Source organism: Gracilinanus agilis, chromosome 4 (genome assembly GCF_016433145.1).
Source record: "Gracilinanus agilis isolate LMUSP501 chromosome 4, AgileGrace, whole genome shotgun sequence".
Classification (NCBI taxonomy): Eukaryota; Metazoa; Chordata; class Mammalia; order Didelphimorphia; family Didelphidae; genus Gracilinanus; species Gracilinanus agilis.
Window position 1 is genome coordinate 206,689,438 of NC_058133.1, and position 22,653 is coordinate 206,712,090.

The 22,653-nt window shown below is 39.9% G+C and overlaps 1 protein-coding gene across 1 annotated transcript in view; it reads right to left on the bottom strand.

Annotated features, from left to right (window-relative positions):
- Window positions 1–770: 770 nt before the first annotated feature.
- Window positions 771–22,653, bottom strand: part of ERN1 (endoplasmic reticulum to nucleus signaling 1) — a 29,902-nt gene continuing 8,019 nt past the window's right edge. Inside the window, exons 5-12 of the mRNA XM_044675138.1 lie at window positions 21,405–21,594; window positions 17,703–17,802; window positions 16,820–17,019; window positions 13,272–13,419; window positions 10,975–11,102; window positions 6,259–6,382; window positions 2,052–2,119; window positions 771–1,216 (exon numbers count right to left, since the gene is read on the bottom strand). Of these exons, the coding sequence (XP_044531073.1) occupies window positions 1,004–1,216; window positions 2,052–2,119; window positions 6,259–6,382; window positions 10,975–11,102; window positions 13,272–13,419; window positions 16,820–17,019; window positions 17,703–17,802; window positions 21,405–21,594 (1,171 nt within the window). The 3' untranslated portion in view covers window positions 771–1,003. The remainder of the gene's footprint in view (window positions 1,217–2,051; window positions 2,120–6,258; window positions 6,383–10,974; window positions 11,103–13,271; window positions 13,420–16,819; window positions 17,020–17,702; window positions 17,803–21,404; window positions 21,595–22,653) is intronic.

Below are 22,653 nucleotides of genomic sequence, written 5' to 3' on the forward strand. Positions count from 1 at the left end.
AGTAGAGATCTCTGATTCCATCAGCTCTCTTCTTCTAGTCACCCACCCCCATCCTTCGATAGAGTCAATCAGCCCCAGTCCTGATCCTTACACTCGCCGCCTCTCACGAGTCATCTGGCCAGTGTTTAAAACAGGCACTTCCTAATGGGTTGTCTGAGATATGCTCATTGGATAAATGATTTACTTGGTTCACCCTGTCTTCAAGGACACCATAAAACTTGGCCATCTGGATAAACCTCGAATACTGGCCTCTTCCTCAATCCTCAAAGAATCTCAAAGTTTGAAGGAACCTCCCAGGTCATCTCATCGGATCAGCACATGGCCAGGAATTCCTTCTCTCCCTGTTCTACTTTGGGTTCATTCAAATCATTGGGAAATTTTTCCTTTAAAGAAGCAGAAATCTACTTCACTCTATCTTCTACCCGTTGGCCCTAATTCTGCCCTTGTCCCTCTCCAGCCCACTGTCTTGCAGGGGGTCAGCCTAGTGGTACAAAATCAAACCTGGCCGGTAAAAAGAAGGAAACGCTGTTAATTCCTGTTAGGGACTAGACCTTTGGATTTTTTCCTCCTCCCATCTCTTTTCCCCTTCCTTAGGGGTCTTCCAAAGTCCTCTATATTAACCACAAACAGCAGATGAACAAGAACCCCAAAATCCAAAGGAGGTTTCTCTGGTAGAAAAATGAAGGCAGATGCAGCCTCTTTCAAGGCCTCATGACCCTTGACCAACTTACACCCTTGGAACCCTGATAGACAAAGGGCCCCAGCAGCCTTGAATCTCTCAATTTCCCTTTGGTTATTAGAAGCTGCTTCTTCCACGTCCAAGGATTCAGGATTCCCCTGCTCTGGCTGCAGAACACGGCAGGCAGTCCAAGGCACTTAATTTCAGAAGCACGGCTTCTCTCTCATGGCTCTCTGAGCCAAGGGGATTCCAAAGGCTGGGTCACAAAGGCCAATCTCTTAGTCCTCACGTTGGCCCCTGGGAATAAAGAGGACTTCACTTTTTTCAGAGACCATCGTTTGTGACTGGGGGTCCCAGTTCTGTGGTCTCTTGGAAATAGTAAGGCTGGAAGAGTCTCTCGTGGCCACACAGTTCCATGGCTCGGTAGGTGTGGGAGAGGAGATGGGGGAACCGTGATGTGAAATAACGGACAAAATCATCGGGGATAGAGCCCAGGGTCTCCTGCACAGCCTCGGGGAGCTCCCGGTAGTGGTGCTTCTGCAAAGAAAGCACAGAAAGGCATTTGGCTTTGTCAGTTGGGAATCCTGTTGAATTTGATAAGCCTAGCTAGGATCCCTAATTCAAGTCCAAGTTTCTGCCAGATCAGAGTCTTCTTCCAGCAAAGTCAAAGTTATTTTAGAGCTCTTTAAAATCTTTAACTCAGCCTCAAATCAGATTAGAGCATTAAGTGTCTGTTATGTACCAAGTACTTGGAGTCAGAAAAAAAAACAGGCCCTAATTTCAAGACACTTATACGCAACTAAAGGGAAATAATAGGTAAGTCTATTAAAAAATGAAAATTAAATGCAAAGTAGTTATAAATAAGTAAATGTATATTTTATATATACAAATAACAAATCATATAAAATATGCTATCATCTACAAATAATAGACATAAATGTATATATAAATAACAAATTATATACAATATGCCATCATCTACAAATAATATATGAGTACATATATAAAAATAATAAATTATATATTATATACTATCACTACAAATAATATGTATAAATAACAAATATATACAATATGCTAGCATCTACAAATAATATATAAGTGGAAATCAAAAACAAAATAGACCCTCATTTCAAGATGCTTACACGCCACTGAAGGGAAATAATAGGTAAGTCAATTAAAAAATGAAAAGTAGTTATAAATAAGTAAATATACATTTTATATATGTAAAACATACAAAAACAAATATTTTATATATGTAGGACATATATAAAACATATATTAACTTATATGTATAAATATTACTAGTCCTAATCTGGGAAAAGAAGGGGCCTCTGTCTACTTTCTTTAATCTGGACACCTTCACCCTTACCTTATTTCTCATAGCACGGAGAAGATCTCTTACAGAACCCCCTTTATAGGTTCTGAATTTTCGAAGATCTGTTAAAGAAAAAAGACATAATGATGAAAACAAGCTTAATATATGAAAAAAAAGTACCAAAAACTAAGGGCTAGGGGGTGGCTGGGTAGCTCAGTGGATTGAGAGCCAGGCTTAGAGACAGGAGGTCCTGGGTTCAAATTCAACCTCAAACACTTCCTAGTCAGGTGATCCTGGGCAAGTCACTTAATATCAATTGCCTGGCCCTTATCACTCTTCTCCCTTAAAACCAATACACAGTATTGATTCTACTGTGAAAGGTAAGGGTTTAAAAAAATAGACTAAGAGCTAATATAATTTGAAGTGAGGAGATATATATATATATTGAGGTAAAGCAACATCCATTGTCACCACTTTTTATCATTTAATAAGACAAGAAAATGAAATTTAGGGGAAAAGTCCAGGCAAAGAAGGGGCAAAAGTGTCTCTATCTGTAGATGTCATGATAGGTTTTTGTTTTTGTTTTTTAAACCCTTACCTTCTGCCTTAGAATCCATACTATGTATTGGTTCCTATTGGGTATTGGACAGAAGAGTGGTAAGGGCTAGGCAATGAGGTTAAGTGACTTCCCCAAGGTCACGCAGCTAGGAAGTGTCTGAGGCCAGATTTGCACCTAAGACCTCCCGTCTTTGGGCCTGGCTCTCAATCCACTGAGTCACCCAATTGCCCACGAAATATCTTTTCTAAAAATAGGAATGAGGAAGGCCTAGCATAACCAGAAATCAGACTAAAAAATAAAATAAAAAATAATCATCAAAACTACTTGGTACTATTCATGTCCCTTGCCCATTTATCAATTGGGGAATGGCTTGATTTTTTGTACAATTGATTTAGCTCCTTGTATATTTGAGTAATTAGACCTCTGTCAGAGTTTTTTGTTATAAAGATTTTTTCCCAGTTTGTTGTTTCCCTTCTGATTTTGGCTGCATTATTTTTGTTTGTACAAAACCTTTTTAATTTAATGTAATCAAAATTATTTATTTTACATTTTGTAATTTTTTCTAACTCTTGCTTGATTTTAAAAATCTTTCCTTTCCCAGAGATCTGACAACTATACTATTTTGTTTGCCTAATTTACTTATAGTTTCCTTTCTTTATATTCAAGCCGTTCACCCATTCTGAATTTATCTTGAAGTAGGGTGTGAGATGTTGATCTAAACCTAATCTCTCCCATATTGTTTTCCAATTTTCCCAATAGTTTTTGTCAAATAGTGGATTTTTATCCCAAAAGTTGGTTGCTTTGGGTTTATCATAGACTGTCTTGCTGACGTCACTTACTCCAAGTCTATTCCACTGATCTTCCCTTCTGTCTCTTAGCCAGTACCATATTGTTTTGATGACCGCTCCTTTATAGTATAGTTTAATATCTGGTACTGCTAGGCCCCCTTCCTTCATGGTTTTTTAAAATTATTTCCCTTGACATTCTTGGTCTTTTGTTCTTCCAAATGAACTTTGTTATAGTTTTTTCTAATACAGTAAAAAAGTTTCTTGGTAGTTTGATAGGTATAGCACTTAGCCATTCCCCAATCGATAAATGGGGATTTAATAGGCAATTCTCAGATAAAGAAATCAAAACTATCAATAAGCACATGAGAAAGTGTTCTAGATCTCTAATATTTAGAGAAATGCAACTTTGAGGTACCACCTCACACCTAGCAGATTGGCTAAAATGACAACAGGGGAGAGTAGTGAATGCTGGAGGGAATGTGGCAAAATTGGGACATTAATGCATTGCTGGTAGAGTTGTGAACTGATCTAACCATGCTGGATGGCAATTTGGAACTATGCTCAAAGGGCTATAAAAGAATGCCTGCCCTTTGATCCAGCCATACCATTCCTGGGTTTGTACCTCAAAGAGATCATAGGAAAAAGACATGTACAAAAATATTTATAGCCACGCTCTTTGTGGTGGCAAAAAACTAGAAAATGAGGGAATGCCTGAACAAATTGTGGTATCTGCTGGTGATGGAATACTATTGTGCTCAAAGGAATAATAAACTGGAGGAATTCCATATGAACTGGAAAGACCTCCAGGAATTGATGCAGAGCGAAAGGAGCAGAGCCAGAAGAACACTGTACACAGAGACTGATACACTGTGGTAAAATCGAATGTAATGGACTTCTGTACCAGCAGCAATGCAATGACCCAGGACACCTCTGAGGGATTTATGGTAAAGAACGCTACCTACATTCAGAGGAAGAACTGTGGGAGTAGAAACACAGAAGAAAAACAACTGCTTGAACACATGGGTTGAGGCGGACATGATTGGTGATGTAGACTTGAAATGACCACACCAATGCAACTATCAATAATATGGAAATAGGTCTTGATCAATGACATATGAAGAAACCATGGAAATGCGTGTTGGCTGGGGGGGGATTGTTGCGGGGGAGAGTAAGAACATGAATCATGTAACCATGGGAAAAATTTTTCTAAAAAATAAAATTAAAAAAAAAACAAAAAACCTACTCGGTACTGATTAAAAATAGTAAAGTTAATCAATGGAGCAGACATAAGTAAACAAGACCCAGAGGCAATCAAATGTAATAGCCTATTGTACAATAAACCCAGTGACATCAATTACAAGAGTATGGGCACCATATTCAACAAAATAGAGAAACTGGAAAACAGAAAATGTGGAAAGTAGTTTGTCATAAATTAGGTTTAAGTCAACATTTTGTACTATATATGCTTCATAAACTCCAAATTAATACACAGTCAAAAGATTACATCATAAAAAAATTAAAGGAGGGGACAGATAGGTGGCTCAGTGGATTGAGGGCCAGGGCCGGAGATGGGAGGTCCTGGGTTCAAATCTGGCCTTAGATACTTCCTAGCTTTGTGACCCTGGGCAAGTCACTTAACTTAAGTAGCCCTTACTACTCTTCTTCTTTGGAACCAATTTACAGTATTGATTCTAAAGTGGAAGGTAAGGGTTTAAAAAAAAATTAGAGAAGGGGAGGCAAGAGTTTGCATAATTATGGCAAGGTGTAAAAGTCTTAATTAAACAAGGGAATAGAGGTATTTATAAAAGATAAGACAGACAGTTTTGATTCTATAACCTTAAATGGCTTTTACAGGAACAAAATAAGAACTGCAATAATTAAAAGAAGAGCAGTTAATTGGGGAAAATCTTTAGAGCAAATATCTCTCATAAATGTCTAAGATTCAAGACACATAAAGAATTGATATAAATATATAAGAATCAGAACCATTCCCAAATGAGTCAAAGGATATGAATAATCAGTTTTCAAAAGGAAAAAAGAAATTTATCAATAGCCTTATGAAAAAATGTTCCAAATCACTAATAATAGAAAAAGTTAAAATGAAGACATTTTAAGGGTTTGGAGAACATAATAATCCTAAATCACATTTTTGCTTATCCCAGATAATTAGCTATCTTTTGTGGATCTCTGGATTTGTCAATTGGATAAACCAAATCAGATGAAAAGAAGCGGCATCTTTCTTCTGCATTCCCACCTAGACCTTCCTCCTTTTTCTACTTATCTTGGGCTCTTAGAGATATTCACCCAAGATTGTGCAAGTGCTGCCACCTCCTGGAAGCCTTTCTCTGTGACCAGTGCCATCTCCTCTAAGGTTAACATTTAATTAATATGGAAAGGTTCCATCAATATATCAAAAAAAATTTAGCAACATTTTTTTTTTGTAACGTCAAAGAACTACAAGGAAAGTGGTTGTCCATTCTTTGGGAAATGGCTGAACAAACTATGGTTTCTGAATGTAATTGTTGTCGTGGATGTTTCATCCTTTTTAATCTGTGTCCATCTCTTCATGACTCCTTTTGAGATTTTCTTGCCAAATATACTAGAGGGTTTGTCATTTCCTTCTCCAGCTCACTTCATAGATCAAAAAACTGAGGTAAACAGACTTAAGTGACTTGCCCAAGGTCACATAGGTAGTAAGTGTGAGGCCAGCTTTGAACTTTGGTCTTTCTGACTCCAGCCTGGAACTCTATCCACTGCACCCCGTAACTGCCCCCTAATGTAATGGACCTAAGTTCAAATCTGGCCTCGGATACTAGCCGTGCGATCCTGGGCAAGATACTTAACGATAGCAATAGCAATAACACCTACCTCCTGGCATTTTTGTGAAGAGCAAATGAGAAAATATTTGCATTACCTGTCTGGAGTGGAACAGTTATGTTTTCCCTCCAGTCCATTTTGACCACTGCTCTCCCTCCTCTTTCTAACTGCTTCACTATGGGACCATCTAGGGCCTCCTTCTCTATTCGGTCACTCACATCCTGTAAGAGAATCAAAGGCATAACACAATAAAGGACAGTTTTTCTGATACATGGAGCTTGGAATTGGACCCATCAAGTCACAAAATGCCTAGAACACCCTGAGTGAATTAGTTTTGTCCCAGAATGGCCCAGCCCAGCTCAGAAGAAGAAGCAATGGGATACAGTGGATTTAAATCAGAGGACCAGAATTCAAAGCTCAATATCTGTGTGGCCTTGGGTAAATTACTTGCACTTTTGGGGCCCTGGGGTTTCCTCAATGAGAGAATTAACTTCTCTTATTTGTTTATGATCTGATCTTTTATATCTAAGTCATAGATCCATTTGGAGTTTGTTTTGATATGCAGTATGACATGTTTCCCTAACTTCTGCCTGATTGCTTTCTGGTTTTCCCAGTAGTTTTTGTGGAATAATGAGATCTTGCCCTAGAATTGGGGGCTTTAGATTTATCAGATACTATTTAATTGGATGACTTCTAAGGTTTCTTTCCAGCTTTGAGTTTATGATCTTAAGCAAAGTCTATGCATTATATACTTGCTGCTTTCGGCTGCTGGCTATACTCTTGCCCAACAGTGGTAAGAATACTGGACTTGGAGGTAGGGAGCTTCATTTAAAATCCTGGCTCACAGCGAAAGGAGCAGAGCCAGAAGAACATTGTACACAGAGACCAATACACTGTGGTAAAATCGAATGTAATGGACTTCTGTACTGGCAGCAATGCAATGATCCAGGACAATTCTGAGGGATTTATGGAAAAGAACGCTACCCACATTCAGAGGAAGAACTACAGGAGTGGAAACAGAAGAAAAACAACTGCTTGAACACATGGGTGGAGGCGGACATGATTGGGGATATAGACTCGAAACTAACACTCCAATACAACTATCAACAATTTGGAAATAGGTCTTGATCAATGACACATGTTAAAACCAGTGGAAATGCACATCAGCCATGGTGGGGGCGGGGGGAGCTCAGGGGGTGAAGGGGAAAGTAAGAGCATGAATCATGTAACCATGTTAACTTTTCTAAAAAATAAATATTAATAAATGTTAAAAATAAAATAAAATAAAAATAAAATCCTGGTTCACAGTGAGCAGCTAGGTGGCTCAGTGGATTGAGAGCCAGACCCAGAGACAGGAGGTCCTGGGTTCAAATTTGGCCTCAGATACTTCCTAGCTGTTTGACCCTGGGCAAGTCACTTAATCTCCATTGCCTAGCCCTTAACACTCTTCTGCCTTAGAACCAATACACAGTATTGAAGATAGAAGGTAAGGGTTTAAAAAAACAAATAAATAAAATAAAATCCTGGTTCAGCTACTTACTAATTTTAAATAGTTACTTAATCTCTCTAGGTCTCAGTTCCCTCATATATAAAGTGAGAGAGTTTGCAACAGGAAGGGATAAGAGAAATTTTTCAATCAAAATGATTATAGTATATATTAAGTATTTGAGAGTGTGTCTACCAAGACCCAAAGGAACTATATGAAATTCATCAAAACTATTTGGTACTGATTAAAGAAATAAGAGAAGTTAATTGACAGAAACAAATGAACATTTGTAATATAATATCTGATCAACAAAAACTGCTGGGAAAACCAGAAAGCAATCTGGCAGAAGCTAGGTAAAGACCAACATCTTATACCACATACCAAAACAAACTCCAAATGGATTTCTGACTTAGATATAAAGATCAGATCGTAAACAAATTAGGCACACAAAAAAGGACAATACCTTTTAGACTGATGGACAGGGTAAAAGTCCATGCTTAAATAAAAGAAAGAAGGGATTACAAAAGGTAAAATAGATAATTTTAACATCACAAGGTTTAAAAGTTTTTGCGTAAACCAAACTAACAGTTAAATTAGAAAAAAAATCTTTGCAGTTGATTTCTTTGATAAAGGTCTCTTATGTAAGATATATAAGGAGTTGGTTCAAATTTTTAAGCCTAAAAAGTTAGTCCTCAAAAAAATATGGTTAAAGCTATTAACAAGCATATGAAAATACCTATAATTATTAATAATTAGAAAACTCAACTTAAAACAACTTTGATGTTGAATTTATCATATACTTAAAAAGAAAAGGAAATTACATTCATAACAGAGATTAAAGGTTTCACATAAACCCACTCCTTCTGTCCTAGTGTGTATGTGGAAGTGCCATTTTAGTGATGTTTGTGAAGTTCAGAATAAAGAAAAATACAAAAGAAGAAAAAAACCCTTAAAGGCCATTAAAAATATAATTAAATAAAGTGAGGAAGTTAGGGTAGGCAATCAATAAGGTATCTTTTTCATCTTGAAATCCTATGATATTGTGAATTTTTAAGGTATGTATAACCCCCCAATTCATACATATAGACGTACATATAATATGTAATTCATAGTTATAACATTGATGCAAAACACATGTAAATTTACACATATTGTATATATACATATGACAGATATAGACACCATGTTGATGTTGTTCAAGCATTTTTCAGTCATGTCCAATTCTTCACAACCCATTTGGGGTTTTCTTGGCAAAGATACTGGAGTGGTTTACTATTTCCTTCTCCAGTTCATTTGACAGGTGAGGAAACTGAGGCAATCATAGTGGAGTGACTTTCCCAGAGTCACATAGTATATCTATGGCCAAATTTGAACTCAGGCTTATTGCTCTGTGCCACCTAGCTGTCCCTCTCGCCATCTCTAGCCTAGACTATTATCATCCTAATTAGCCCTCCTGTCTTTTCTCACTCCAACCACTCCAATTGCTAGTAATTTTGTTTTTCTAAAACATAGGTCTACTAAGGATATCATTCTCCTTACTCAATAAAATCCAGTGCTTCTCTACTACCTTTATAATACTTTAAGGTTTGCAAAGTGCTTTCCCTATACTATTTCATTTGATCCCAATACCTGGGTGAGGTGGGTGCTATTATTAGTATGTGCATTATACAGATGAGTCAACTGAGGCTTAAAGAGATCTACTGATTTGCCCAGAATAACAGAATTGGAAGACATCTAAGGCTGAACTTGAACTCAAGTCTTTTCTACTCCAGGTATGGTACTCTATCAAAGCCCTGCACAATTTAGCCTCAACCCACCTTTTCCACCTCATCAAACTTTATTCTCCTTTCTAGCTGTTCCAGATGCAAAGTAATCTATTTCCCATATCTTGGCTTTATGCTAGCTGTCCCCCAGGTCTCTGATTTTTTTTCCATCCTTCCCTCTACCCACATAATGCTTTTCACAATTCCCAACTTAAGGTCCTCCCTCTTTAAATTAAATACATTACAATTTATCCTAATAGCTGGAGCAGCTGGGTGCTTGGAGGCCCTGGAGGCAGGAAAACCCTTCTTTCTGAGTTTAAATCTGGCTTCAGACACTCACTAGCTGTGTGGCCCTGGGAAAGTCACTTAATCCTATTTCCCTCAGTTTCCTCATCTGGAAAATGAGCTGGAGAAGGAAATGGCAAACCCCTCCGGTATCTTTGCCCAGAAAACCTCAAAATGGGCTTGTGAAGAGTCCGACACAACTGAAGAACAGCAGCAACATTCTACTAACTAAATGCTATTTAGTAGCTATTCTTCTTCTTAATATGGGTATATGTCTCTGCCCAAAAGAATGCAAGTTTCTCCAGAGTAGAAATTGTTTCATTTTTGTCTGTGTAACATCAACATTTAGCAAAGGACTTGGGACACAATAAATACTTAATTGACTTAGGCAGCTGGGTGAAACAGTGCTGGTCTGGAGTCAGGAAGACCTGAATTCAAATCCAACCTCAGCTACTTCCCAGCTTCATGACCCTGTTTGCCTCAGTTTCCTCATCTGGTAAAAGGAGCTGGAAAAGGAAATGGCAAACATCTCCAGTAACTTTGCCAAGAAAACCCCAAATGGGGACATGACTGAAAAGTCTGAACAACAAAAAATAGGCATAACGATAATAGTATCTACCTCCCAAGGTTGTGGAGGATCAAATGAGATACTATTTGTAAGGCACTTTGCAAATTTTCAAGCCTTATAAAAATGCTGGCTATTGTTATTGTTAGTAATAATAACATGCTTATCGATTGAAATAGTCACAATCTGACTTCCACGGCTTTTTTATACATGATGTACTTTCTCCAGCCCGTGTACCTTTGCATGGGCTGTGCCAGACCTGGAATACTCTCCTTCCCTCCCTCTCTCTGCCTCTTGGAAGCCACACCTTCCTTTAAGACTCAGTTCAAATGCCACCTGAGGCTTTCCTTATTCTCACATAGTTGGTGAAACTCCTCATAAAATTACTTTTTATTTATTCTATATATATCCATATACATGTTGCTGCTGCCTCCAGTAGAACATAAGCTTTTTTTTTTTTAATTTTAAATTTTTACTTAAACCCACAATTTCCATCTTAGAATCAATAATGTGCATTAGTTCTAAAGCAGAACAGTAAGGGCTAGGCAATTGAGGTTAAGTGACTAGTGTCATACACCTAGGAAGTATCTGAGGCCACATTGAACTCAGGTCTTCTTGACTCCAGGCCTAATACTTTATACGTTAAACACATGGGTTTGCGCGCGTGCGCGCGCGCACACACACACACACACACACACACACACAGCGCCATACCTGAAAAAATTGCAGTTGCTTTTCTAAGCCCCAGAAAAATGGGTGTTTCAGCACATGCTTGGCTGAGGGCCGTTTCTGAGGATCCATAGCAATCATTTTTTCTATTAGTTCATGAGCAACGATGTCTTCTACATGAAAGGAAAAGAAACCCACATATTACCCACTGGTTACTAGCTATCCACTTGACCCTAGTGCCCCCTCGAAGCCAGCTGATAAGCCAGGGAAAGACCTTAGACCAGTGATGGTAAACCTTTTAGAGCAGGGTGCCGGGCTCCACCTCCACCCCACCCCACCCCCAGACTGAGTGCTGTGTCCCTCTCCAACATCTAGTGCTAGTCGTGCCCCACCTTAACCCATGTAGGGGAGGGAGAAAGTGTTCCCATTGGACTGCTGGGCGGGGGAAGTGAGGAATGTCTTCAATGAATATAGAGAAGGGGAGGGGGTGTGGCCTGGGTACTCTGCTCCCCTCCAGCTCTGCCACCTGTGAGCCGCCCACCTTCCCCCCGCCTGCCGTGGGCAGAGGGGCGGGGCATGTGAAAAAATGTCATCAGGCACATGGAGAGGGGGAGGGGAACAGCTCTGCCAGAGTCTCTCTGCCTTTCTAGTAACAAATTCTGGTGGGGGAGGGGAGGGAGGCCATGTGCCCTCAGAGAGCATTCTGTGTGCCATCTTTAGCACCCGTGCCATAGGTTTGCCATCACTGCCTTAGACCCAAGGGACCAGAAAGAAGAAACTCAACCATCAAACCAAGGTTACCCAGGCCCCCAGGATGGGATAATCTCCTTTACTTTTTGAACCAGACTGTGGACCATCGAGCTCTCTAGCCTATAATTCCTGTAAGCATCATATAACCCAGTGTCTGGCACACAGGAAAAGTTAAATAAAGACTTATTGACCTGATAAGCACCAAGTTGAGAGAGGATTGTTAAAGTCTACTTCAGGTAGTGATTCCTAACCTGGAATTCACAAACTTGATTTTTAAAAATATTTTGATAACTACAGTTCAATCTAACTGCCTTCCTTTGTCATCTTATGCATTTTGTTTTGTGCATTTTAAAACATTACTTTGAGAAGGGGATTGCGGACTTCACCAGATTCCCAAAGGGGTCCAAGAAACAAAAATCCCTGACCTAGGTCAGTGATGGCAAACTTTTTAGAGGCACGGGTGATAGGGAAAATGTCCTCAGGCACCCGTGGAGAAGGAGAGGAAAGCAGTCCAGCTCCCTGTCCCTCTGGCTTTCTAGTAACAAAATGTGGCAAACTTTGCTGAGGTGACAGCATGCATGCTCACAGGGAAAGCTCTGAGTGCCTCCTCTGGCACACGTGCCATAGGTTCACCCCCACGGACCTAGACAAAGAATTAGACATTGAGGGGATGTCCATCCATGCGGGAATAGCTGAACAAATTGTGGTAAATGATGGTGATGGAATACTGTTGTGCTGTAAGGAATGATAAGCAGGATAACTTTAGAAAAAGCTGGAAAGATCTACAGGAATGGATGCAGAGCAAAATAAGCAGAACCATCAATACTGGACCATGATTTATCTGTGAAAACTTGGCTTCTCTCAGCAATGCAAAGATCTGGGGCAATCTTGAAGGACTTATGACAGGGAATGCTCTCCATCTCCAGAGAAAGAACTGTTGGAGTCAGATGAATGCAGATCAAAGCAGACTATGTTTCACATCAGTCTATTTATTTTATTTTGGGGTTTTGGTTTTGTATGAGTGTGCTCTTACAATGACCAATATGGAAGTGTTTTGCATGGTAATACATGTATGGTCCAGATCAAATTACTTACCATCTCCGAGAGTGGGGAGGAAAGGAAAGAAGGGAGATGGTTTGGATCTTATAATTTCAGAAAATGTATGTTGAAAATTGTTATTACGTGTAATTGGGAAAATAAAATATCTTTGAATCAAAACAGAAAAAATTTTGACCAAGGGCAGTTGGATGGCTAGTGGATAGAGAGCCAGGCCTGGAGATGGGAAGTCCTAAGTTCTTAAATACTTCCTAGCTGTGTGACCCTGGACAAGTCACTTATCCCCATTGCCCAGCCCTTACCACTCTTCTGCCTTAAAACTAATACTTAGATTCTCAGAGAAAATGTTATGGGTTAAAAAATAAAAGAATCCTTGCCCAAGGCCAGTGAGATTACGGTAGTGCTGCAACAGACAACTACCCTCAGGACAGCAGGAACAATTCTGAGCAGTGTAGCCACCTGAGATTCCTTTATTGGTGAAGGGGGCACCCAGGCCGTGGAACATGTCACATGCTCTGACTGTTCTCATGACTTACCGTGCTTCTCTGGGTGCAAACAGTCAAGGCTGTAGGCACCAAGAAGAATGTTGGCTTGCCGCTGCAGGGACTTGCCAAATGGGTGGTTGCCATCAGATATCACATAGTAAAAGACACAGCCCGCAGAGAAAATGTCCACAGTGTAAGTCTGAAAAAGGAGACAGAGCTTATGAGTTCTTCAAGTTGGGACCTCGATCACACTCTTTGCTTAATGAATTGAATCATTTATTTCTTTAACAAGCATTTTTTTTAAAAAAAAAACCCTTCCTTACCTTCCATCTTAGGATCAATACTAAGATCAGTTCCAAGGCAAAAGAACAGTAAGGATTAGGCAATTGAGGTTAAATGACTTGCCCAGGGTCCCACAGCTAGAAAGTGTCTAAGGCTGGATTTGAATTTGGGTCTTCCTGACTCCAGGCCCAGTATTGATATATCCCCATTTTATAGATAAGGAAACTGAGGCTGAGAGCTATCAAATGACTTGTCCAGAGTCAGCATCTGCTGCTAGATCTGAACTCAGGTCTTGTAGACTGCAAACCCAGCACTTTAACCACTGTACCAGTTAGCCATCACAATGACACTGAATCATTAAGAACTATACTCTTGTGATAATTCATGTATAACCCAGTGGAATTGCTTGTCAACTCTGGGAGAGGGGAAGGAAGAGAGAAGGGAGAGAAAATGAATCATGTAATTTTGGAAAACTTAGGTGGAAATTTGTTATTGGAATAAAATAAAGATAAAACTAAAATAAAATAAATTTTAAAAAAGAACTATACTCTTAGAATCCAGATATTCAGGTATTAAGTGGCAGCCAGAGGCATCTGAACCCAGGACTTTGGACTTCAAAATCCCAAAGTCACACAACCGGAGTGTCTGAGCCACGACTAAAACCCAAGTCTTCTGATTCCACATTCTTATTTTCTTTAGGCTGAGGCAGCTAGGTAGTGCCATGCTGAACAGAACCCTGGGCCTGGAGTCAGGAAGACATGACTGTTTGCCTCAGTTTCCTCAAATGTAAAATGGGAATAATAATAGCACCTAGCTCCCAGGGATGTTGTGAGGATCAAATGAGATAAAATTGTAAAATGCCTTGCACCAATGCCTGCTACATGATAAGCTCTATATAAGTGTTAGCTATTATTATTATATTCAAGAAATATGCTACGTATTTAAGATAATTTAATCCAGTTAAGTGACTCAGAAAATAACAAAACTCCTGCTGCTAATGGAATTTGTACACTGTAAAATTCAATCCTTGTTTACTTCATTAGAAACTTGGATATTTTTACAAGCATATATTAACTTATTGGTCTTTTTGTTGTCGTTCATTCGTTTCAGTTTTGTCTGATTCTCTGTAATACCCCCCCCACCCCCTTGGGAGTTTTCTCAGCAAAAGTACTGGAGTTATTTACCAATTCTTTCTCCAGATCATTTTAGAGATGAGGAAACTAAGGCCAACAGGGGTAAGTGACTTGCCCAGGGTCACACAGCTAGAAAGTTTCTAAGGCCAAATTTGAACTCGGGAAGATGAGTCTTCCTGACTCGAGGACCAGGGCCAAATCCACTGGGCTACCTAGCTGCCTTATTTGTTCTTCAGAGGAATCACAAAACCATAGAAAGTCAAGAGTTGTAAGGAACCTGCAAGATCATCGAATCCAACGAATTTTTAAAATAAGGAAGCTGAAGCCCAGGAAAGAGAAGAGATTTGTTTAAGGTCACACAGCATGGTGGGGAATTGCACTCAGGTCTTCTCTCCAGTATCTTTGCCAAGAAAACCTCAAATAGGATCACAAAGAATTGGATATGACTGATATAACTAAATGACTTCTGATGCCAAATTTAATGCTTTTTCATTGGTGGCTTACAGGCTGAGCTTGAGATTGAGTGAGTGATTGAGAAATGGAGGCTTCCTATTCCTTATTTCCCTTCCCTCTTTTACCTTTCAGCAGTTCTAAGCAATATGAAAAACAGGGCAGCTGGGTGGCTCAATGGATAGAGAGACAGGTGTGGAGATGGGAGGTTCTGGGTTCAAATCTGACCTCAAATACTTCCTAGCTATGTGACCCTAGGCAAGTCACTTAACCCTAATTTTGTAACCCGTGCCACTTTTCTGCCTTGGAACAGATATTTAGTATTGATTCTAAGTCAAAGGCAAAGATTTAAAAGAAAAAAAATGTACTTGCTCACCAAATCTACTACCTCAAATTTTAAAACCTTCTACCACTTCAATTCTACAGTACAGGGAAATAATTTGGGGAGTGGGCAGGAAATCAGTAAGACAAAATTCCCTTAGAACCTCCCTATTATGGGAAAACTCAGACTTTTCCAAGTCTGCCACAGGTCATAAAGTCAGAGGAAAATGAAAGACAGAGCCTCAGTCTCTTTATCCAGTCATTGATAAAAAGAAAAAACAAAAAAAAAAAACAAAAAAAAAACTTGGGGCAGCTAGGAGGCACAGTGGATAATGTGCTGGATCTAGAGTCAGGAAGGCCCATCTTCTTGAGTTCAAAACTGGCCTCTAGCTGTGAGACTGTGGGCCAGTACTTAACCCTGTTTGCCTCAGTTTCCTCATCAGTCAAATAAGCTAAAGAAGGCAATGGCGAACCACTCCAGTATCTTTGCTGAGAAAATCTCCACGAGGGTCAAAAAGAGTTGAACACAGCTGAAAAATGACTGAACAAAAAAATGTGCTAGGCATTGTTCTAAGTGCTGGATTATATTATTAAAAATGTAATAATTATTATAACACCCAGCATTTTCATAGAACTTTTAGGTTTGCAAAGTGCTTTATATATTCCATTTTATCTTCACAATAATCTTGCTATTATCATACTCATTTTCCAGATGAGGACAATGAGGTAAACAGAGCTTAAGTGACTTGCCCAGAGTCACCTAGCCAGGAAGTGTCTTAGGTTGGGCTTGAACTCAGGGTTTCTTACTTCAGGTCCAGTGCTCTATCCACTACACTCCCTTGTGGCAGAAAGAAAAGTATGACTGGGCTTTTTAAAACACAGTGGAGCCCACATCTGTACTTTCTTTTCCCTAAATGTTTTAAAATCTCCCTGAGCAGCTAGGTGGCACAGGGGATAGAGGGTCAGGCTTAAAGAAGAAAGCTGGCCTCAGACACATACTAGCTGTATGTCCCTGGGCAAGTCACTTAACCCTGTTTGCCTCAATTTCCTCATCAATAAAATGAGCTGAAGAAAGAAATGGCAAACGACTCCAGTATCTTTGTCAAGAAGACCCCAGAGAGTCAGATAGGATTAAAAACAATTAACCAACCAACCAGGCACTTGGAAGGTCCCAACCTCCTCAGGCAGTTGGCAGTAGCCTCACAATCTCCAGTTTCCTCCAAAAGCCCAACCCAAGGTTCCATGCAAGCCAGGCAGGAACCCAAATTTCTAGTGTTTCAGAATTCTTGATTCTGAATTAAGTATTCCCAGAATTTGGAACTACTTATAATTGAGAATCTTCTACCCTGGACTGAGGGATAGTTTGCCAGATGTAGCTTTCAGGTATTTGGAGAAAGAAGCTCTACTACTCACCGGATTCTCTTTGCAATCTTCGCTCAGCATCTCTGGGGCAATCCATCCCTCGGTACCTGGTACCCCGGAGCGGCGGCTGAAACTGTGTCTTCCTACGGCCAGCTTCTTGCAGAGGCCAAAGTCAGAGATCATAGCCTTGATCTTGCCATGTGCATTGGGCATGGACAGGAGGATGTTGTGGGGTTTCAGGTCTCTGTGAACTAATGCAAAATTCAAGATCAGCTCAACATCTGTCAGTCCCACCATCAAGTACCCTCCCACGGTAATACAGCATCGGATCCCCCTCACCAACTTTCTTTGAGGAGTTATTTTAAAGTTGTTTGGAGAGGAATGTTCGGAGAGTTGAGCTGGGTTGCTGCCCATATTCTGCCCTCTTGACTCCATCCCTCTCACCAACTTTCTTTTTTTTTTTTTTAATTCTTACTTTCTGTCTTAGTAACAACTCTAAGACAGAAGGGCAAGGGCTAGGCAAATGGGGTTAAGTGACTTGCCCAGGGTCACACAGCTGGGAAGTGTCTGAGGCCAGATATGAACTCAGGTTGTCCCAACTCCAGGGCTAACACCATCCACTGAGTCCCTTAGCTGTCCCCATCATCAACTTTCTAAGGTACCATCAACCATTTCTCACTAATTCAGGCTTAGGATAAACCATGCCAAAATGAAGCCAAGAGCACAATTTCTCTTCCGTTTCTATCCCTTCTGCTGGCACCTTAAATTCAACAGGATGCCCAGAACATTATCTCCTTCTGGAGCAGATATTCGCCAGCAATTTGGCAAAGAGGTCAAACTGAGTCAAACACCGGAACAACTTAAAGTGGCCACCTGGACAACATGGAAAGGCCCCCACAACATGGCCCTGAGTCTCATCAGGAGGGAATCTCACCAATGCTGAGGGAATGAAGGTAAGCAAGACCCGAGGTTGTCTGCTGCAGCAAGGTGATGGGTTCTAAGCCAAGGTGGGCAAAGTCCTTCTGTTCCACGTACTGTAGTGAAGAAAAAAAAATGATGATAATAATAATTATATTTGATAATCTATATGATTATATTTGATATATGTGAATATATTTGATAATACATAAATAATAAAAACTATAGCTATTATTTTATTTTCTGTTTGTATGGCTGGTTGATCATTACCCAATGTAGTTTCATATACCATATCTTCTTTGATCCTCGCAGCAACCTTGTGAGATTAAGTACCACAAAGTATATTGTCCTGTCATTTTTCAGTTGTGTCCAACTCTCTGTGACTCTATTTGGGGTTTTCTTGGCAGAGACATTGGAATGGTTTGCCATTTCCTTTTCCAGCTCATTTGACAGATGTGGAAACTGAGGCAAATAGGGTTAAGTGATTGGCCCAGGGTCACACAGCTAGAAAGCAAATGAGGCTGGATTTGAACTCATGGAGACACATTCTTCCTGATTCCAAGCCCAGTGCTCTATCTACTGTGCCCCCTAGCTGCCCCATATCACGAAGATAAAGACCCCCATCCCATAGATGAAGAAACTGAAACTAAGGATGGTTAAGGGTCTAGTCTCAGGCCACTCGGGGAGGTTTTGTGATTTGTGCAAGCTAAATGACAAAGGTCAGACTTCAACCTGAGTCCTCTAACTCTGATATTTCTTATACCACACCATGCTGTCTCTGATAGAGACACTGAGATGGCATCAGGACCCAAGTCCTGGGCCATCCTTCTTCCTGCTGGCCTATTCAGGTACCACTGGTCATTTTGTCTACGTTTCAACAGCTCTTAGGACAAAAAGAAAAGAGTGCGACGCTGTTTTGAAAACAGTTGATGGTTCCTAAATTCTGTTTCCTAAGTCTCCCTCACTGAGCTTTGCCACCATTATGCCATACATTGTGCCATGCTGAACTCTCCATTTATATCACCAGGAAGAAGGATCTTGCTTTAACCTTCTGGAGGCAAGAAGAAAAGAAAAAGAAAAAAAGGCTGCTGAGGAATGGGCCAATCCAAACAGAACTGGGCTGATGCAACATTGTAGTTGCCACAGGGTTGCCTAAAGAAAGAGAGCTCTGCAGATATCTTGTGAGAATGTTTTGGAATTTTCACAGTTTTTTTTTAAAGTTTTCAGCATAGCATTATGTATAATGGCCAAAAAAAAAAAAAAAGACTAATTGAATAAATTGTGTCCTACTGATGGAATACTATAATTAAGATGGGCAAATATGAAGAATACAAAGAGGTTTAATAAAATGTTCATTAAATAATAAAAAGTGTTGTGCGGGGGGGGGAGGGGGGGGAGGAGAATGACACCAAAAGAATGGAGTACACACTAACTAGGGCCATTTTGGTAAAGATGTGTAATTCACCTCTGAGTTACAATCCTTTGTAGCCTATGCCTCTGAGAAGTAAGTGATTTGTCCATGATCACATCATCAATGTGTCAGAGGCAGGGGCTTCCTCTTGGTGATAATCATATAAAAGGAAAAGTGAACATAGGGAAATGATTATATAAAAACAAAAATCCTCACGGGGACTTAAGAGTGATTGAAAAGTTAAGATTTATTATGAGCAGAATGTCATTGATTTAAATATATATAGTTGGGAATAGAGTTTAATCAATTATAACACTGGATAATTGGGCAGCTAGGTGGCACAATGAATAGCTTGGAGTCAGGAAGACTTATCTTCCTGAGCTCAAATCTGGCCTCAGACACCTACTAGCTGTGAGACCTTTGGCAAGTCACTTAACTCTGTTTACCACAGTTTCTTCACCTATCAAATAATCTGGAGAAGGAATTGGCAAACCACTCCGGTTTGCCAAGAAAACCCCAAACAGGGTTACAAAGAGTTGAAAAAATAACTGAACAAAGGGCTGTCCAATGTCACTAATAATAACCAATAAAAATGAAATAAAGAATAAATACTGTGGAACTCTACCCAAAGGGTCATAAAATTGTGCACATCCTTTGATCTGGCAATATCACTACTGGGTCTGTAAACTAAAGAAATCATAAAAAAAGGGGAAAGGACCTACTTGTACAAAAATATTTACAGCTGCTCTTTTTGTGGTGGCAAAGAACTGGAAATTAAGGGAATGCCCATCCATTGGGGAATATCTGATTAAATTGTAGTATACGTTGGTGATGGAATACTATTGTGTTATATGAAATGATAAGCAAGATGATTTCAGAAAAAAAATGGAAAGATCTACAGAAACTGAGGCAGAGCGAAATAAGCAGAACCAGGCAAACAACGTACATAGTAACAGCAATATTGTATAATGATCGACTGTGAAAGACCTAGCTACAACGATCTGGGACAATTCTATGAGGCTTATCACAAAGAATGTTATTTACCTCCAGAGAAAGAACTGTTGGCATTAGATACAGATCAGAGTATACTTTCTTTCACATCAGTTTACTTATGATTTTATTTTGGGGTTTTGGTTTTATATGAGCATTCTCTTATAACAATGACCAATATGGAAGTGTATTTTGCATGAGAATACATGTATGGCCCAGATCTAATTGCTTGCCATCCCTGAGTAGGGGGAAGTAAGCAAGGGAAGGAGACAGTTTGGATCTTATAATTTTGGAAAACTATGCTGAAAATTATTATTACATGCAATTGAGGAAATAAAATATCTTTGAATAAAAAAAGAATAAATAATGAAAAATATGTGGATACTCTTGTTTTCTAGTGGGATGGTAGGGAAAGAAAATAGATTTTTTTCTTTTAAAATATATGTGAGTGGGGGGCAGCTGGGTAGCTCAGTGGATTGAGAGTCAGGCCTAGAGACGGGAGGTCCTAGGTTCAAATCCGGCCTCAGACACTTCCCAGCTGTGTGACCCTGGGCAAGTCACTTGACCCCCATTGCCCACCCTTACCACTCTTCCACCTAGAAGCCAATACACAGAAGTTAAGGGTTTAAAAAAAAAAAGGAAAAAAATAAAATAAAATATTATGTGAGTATATATAAATAATCTATTTTTTTGTTGTTTACCATCTCCCTGAGTGGGGACGGAAGGGAGGAAGACAATTTGGATCTTATAATTTTGAAAAACATATACTGAAGGGGCAGCTGGGTAGCTCAGTGGACTGAGAGTCAGGCCTAGAGACGGGAGGTCCTGGGTTCAAACCCGGCCTCAGCCACTTCCCAGCTGTGTGACCCTGGGCAAGTCACTTGACCCCCATTGCCCACCCTTACCAATCTTCCACCTATGAGACAATACACCAAAGTACAAGGGTTAAAAAAAAAAAAATTAAAAAAAAAAAAAAAAAAAACAACATATACTGAAAATTATTATTACATGTATTTGAGAAAAGAAAATATCTCTGGATAAAAAATAAATAAATAAATTTGCAAAACAAAAAAAGAATACAAATATTTTAAAGAGGTAGAGGTAGAGGGATGTGGAATACACTTGCATACACTTGCAAATGAGATCTCCATATTGTTAGTTTTATATGGCTGTTTTCTCTGTTGATACTAGAAACATCTCATGGAGTAGGGAGGTCATCTGTGAGTGTAATGCCAAAATAAAACATAACAGTTTTTTAAAAAGCAATATCTGGGTGGGTGAAGAAACTGGCAACCTTTCCGAGTGGGCCAAAGCTACCTCTTGCAAAGTGGCTGCACACAGTTCAATGGCAATGTATTGGAACTGGCGATCTCGCTCTGTGCAGAAATAGCGAATCACATTGGGATGCTCGTCTGATTCCCGAAGCAGCTGCACCTCCCGGTCTGCAAAACTGAAGCACTCTGGGAGTATCCTCTTCACTGCCACAGCTCGGTTGTCAAACGTCCCCCTGGAAAAAGGATAAAAAGGTACAAGGTTTGCCCCTTGGAAATATGGATGGGGCGGCTAGGTGGTGCAGTGGATAGAAGGCCAGGCCCAAGTTGAAATTTGGCCTCAGAAACTTCTAGCTGTGTGACCCTGGGTAAATCATTTATTCCTATTTGCCTCAGTTTCCTCATCTGTCAAATGACCTAGAGAAGGAATTGGTAAACCACTCCAGTTTATCTGCCAAGAAAATGCCAAATGGGGTCATTAAGAGTTGGTCAGGACTGAAATAATTGAAGAACAAGAAATGTGCCAGGCATTGTGTTAAGCACTGGAGATGGAGTGAGGGACAGAGTAAGAGAGGCATAGACAGACAGAGAGAGGGTGGAGAGACAGAGACAGAGAGGGAGGAAGGGAAGGAAGGAGAGACAGAGACAGAGAGGGGAGGGAGAGACAGGGAGAAGGAGAAGAAAAAGGAAAAAGAGAGAGGGAGGGAGAGAGAGAAGGAGAGAGAAAAGATATTCCCTGCCTTCATGGAGCTCATAATTTAATAAAAGAAACAACAAGCAAACAAATGTATTCAAATAAGGTATATTTAGGATAAATAGGAAATAATTAACAGAGGGAAGGTACTAGAATGAAGAGGAATGGGAAAGGCTTCTTATAGAAGATGGGGTTTTAGTTGTGACTTTAAAGAAGCCAGAAAAGTGAGCAGGCAGAGATAGGGAAGGATAACATTCTAGGCAAGGGGGGACAGCCAGAAAAAGTGCTGAGAGATGGAGTGATTTATTCTTGAAACAGCCAGGAGACTAGAGTCACCGAAGTAAAGAATATATGGAAGGCAAAAAGTTAAGAAAATTGGAAAGGTAGGAAGGAACCAAGTTTTGAAGGCCTTTCAAAGCCAAATAGAAATTTTTCTTTTTTATCCTGGAGGGGAGGGGAGGAGAGAGGAGGGAAGGGTAGGAAAAGGAAGGGAAAAAGGGAAGGGAAGGGACGGGAAGGGAAGGGAAGGACAAAGGGAAGGGAAGGGAAGGGAAGGACAAAGGGAAGGGAAGGGAAGGGAAGGGAAGGGAAGGGAAGGGAA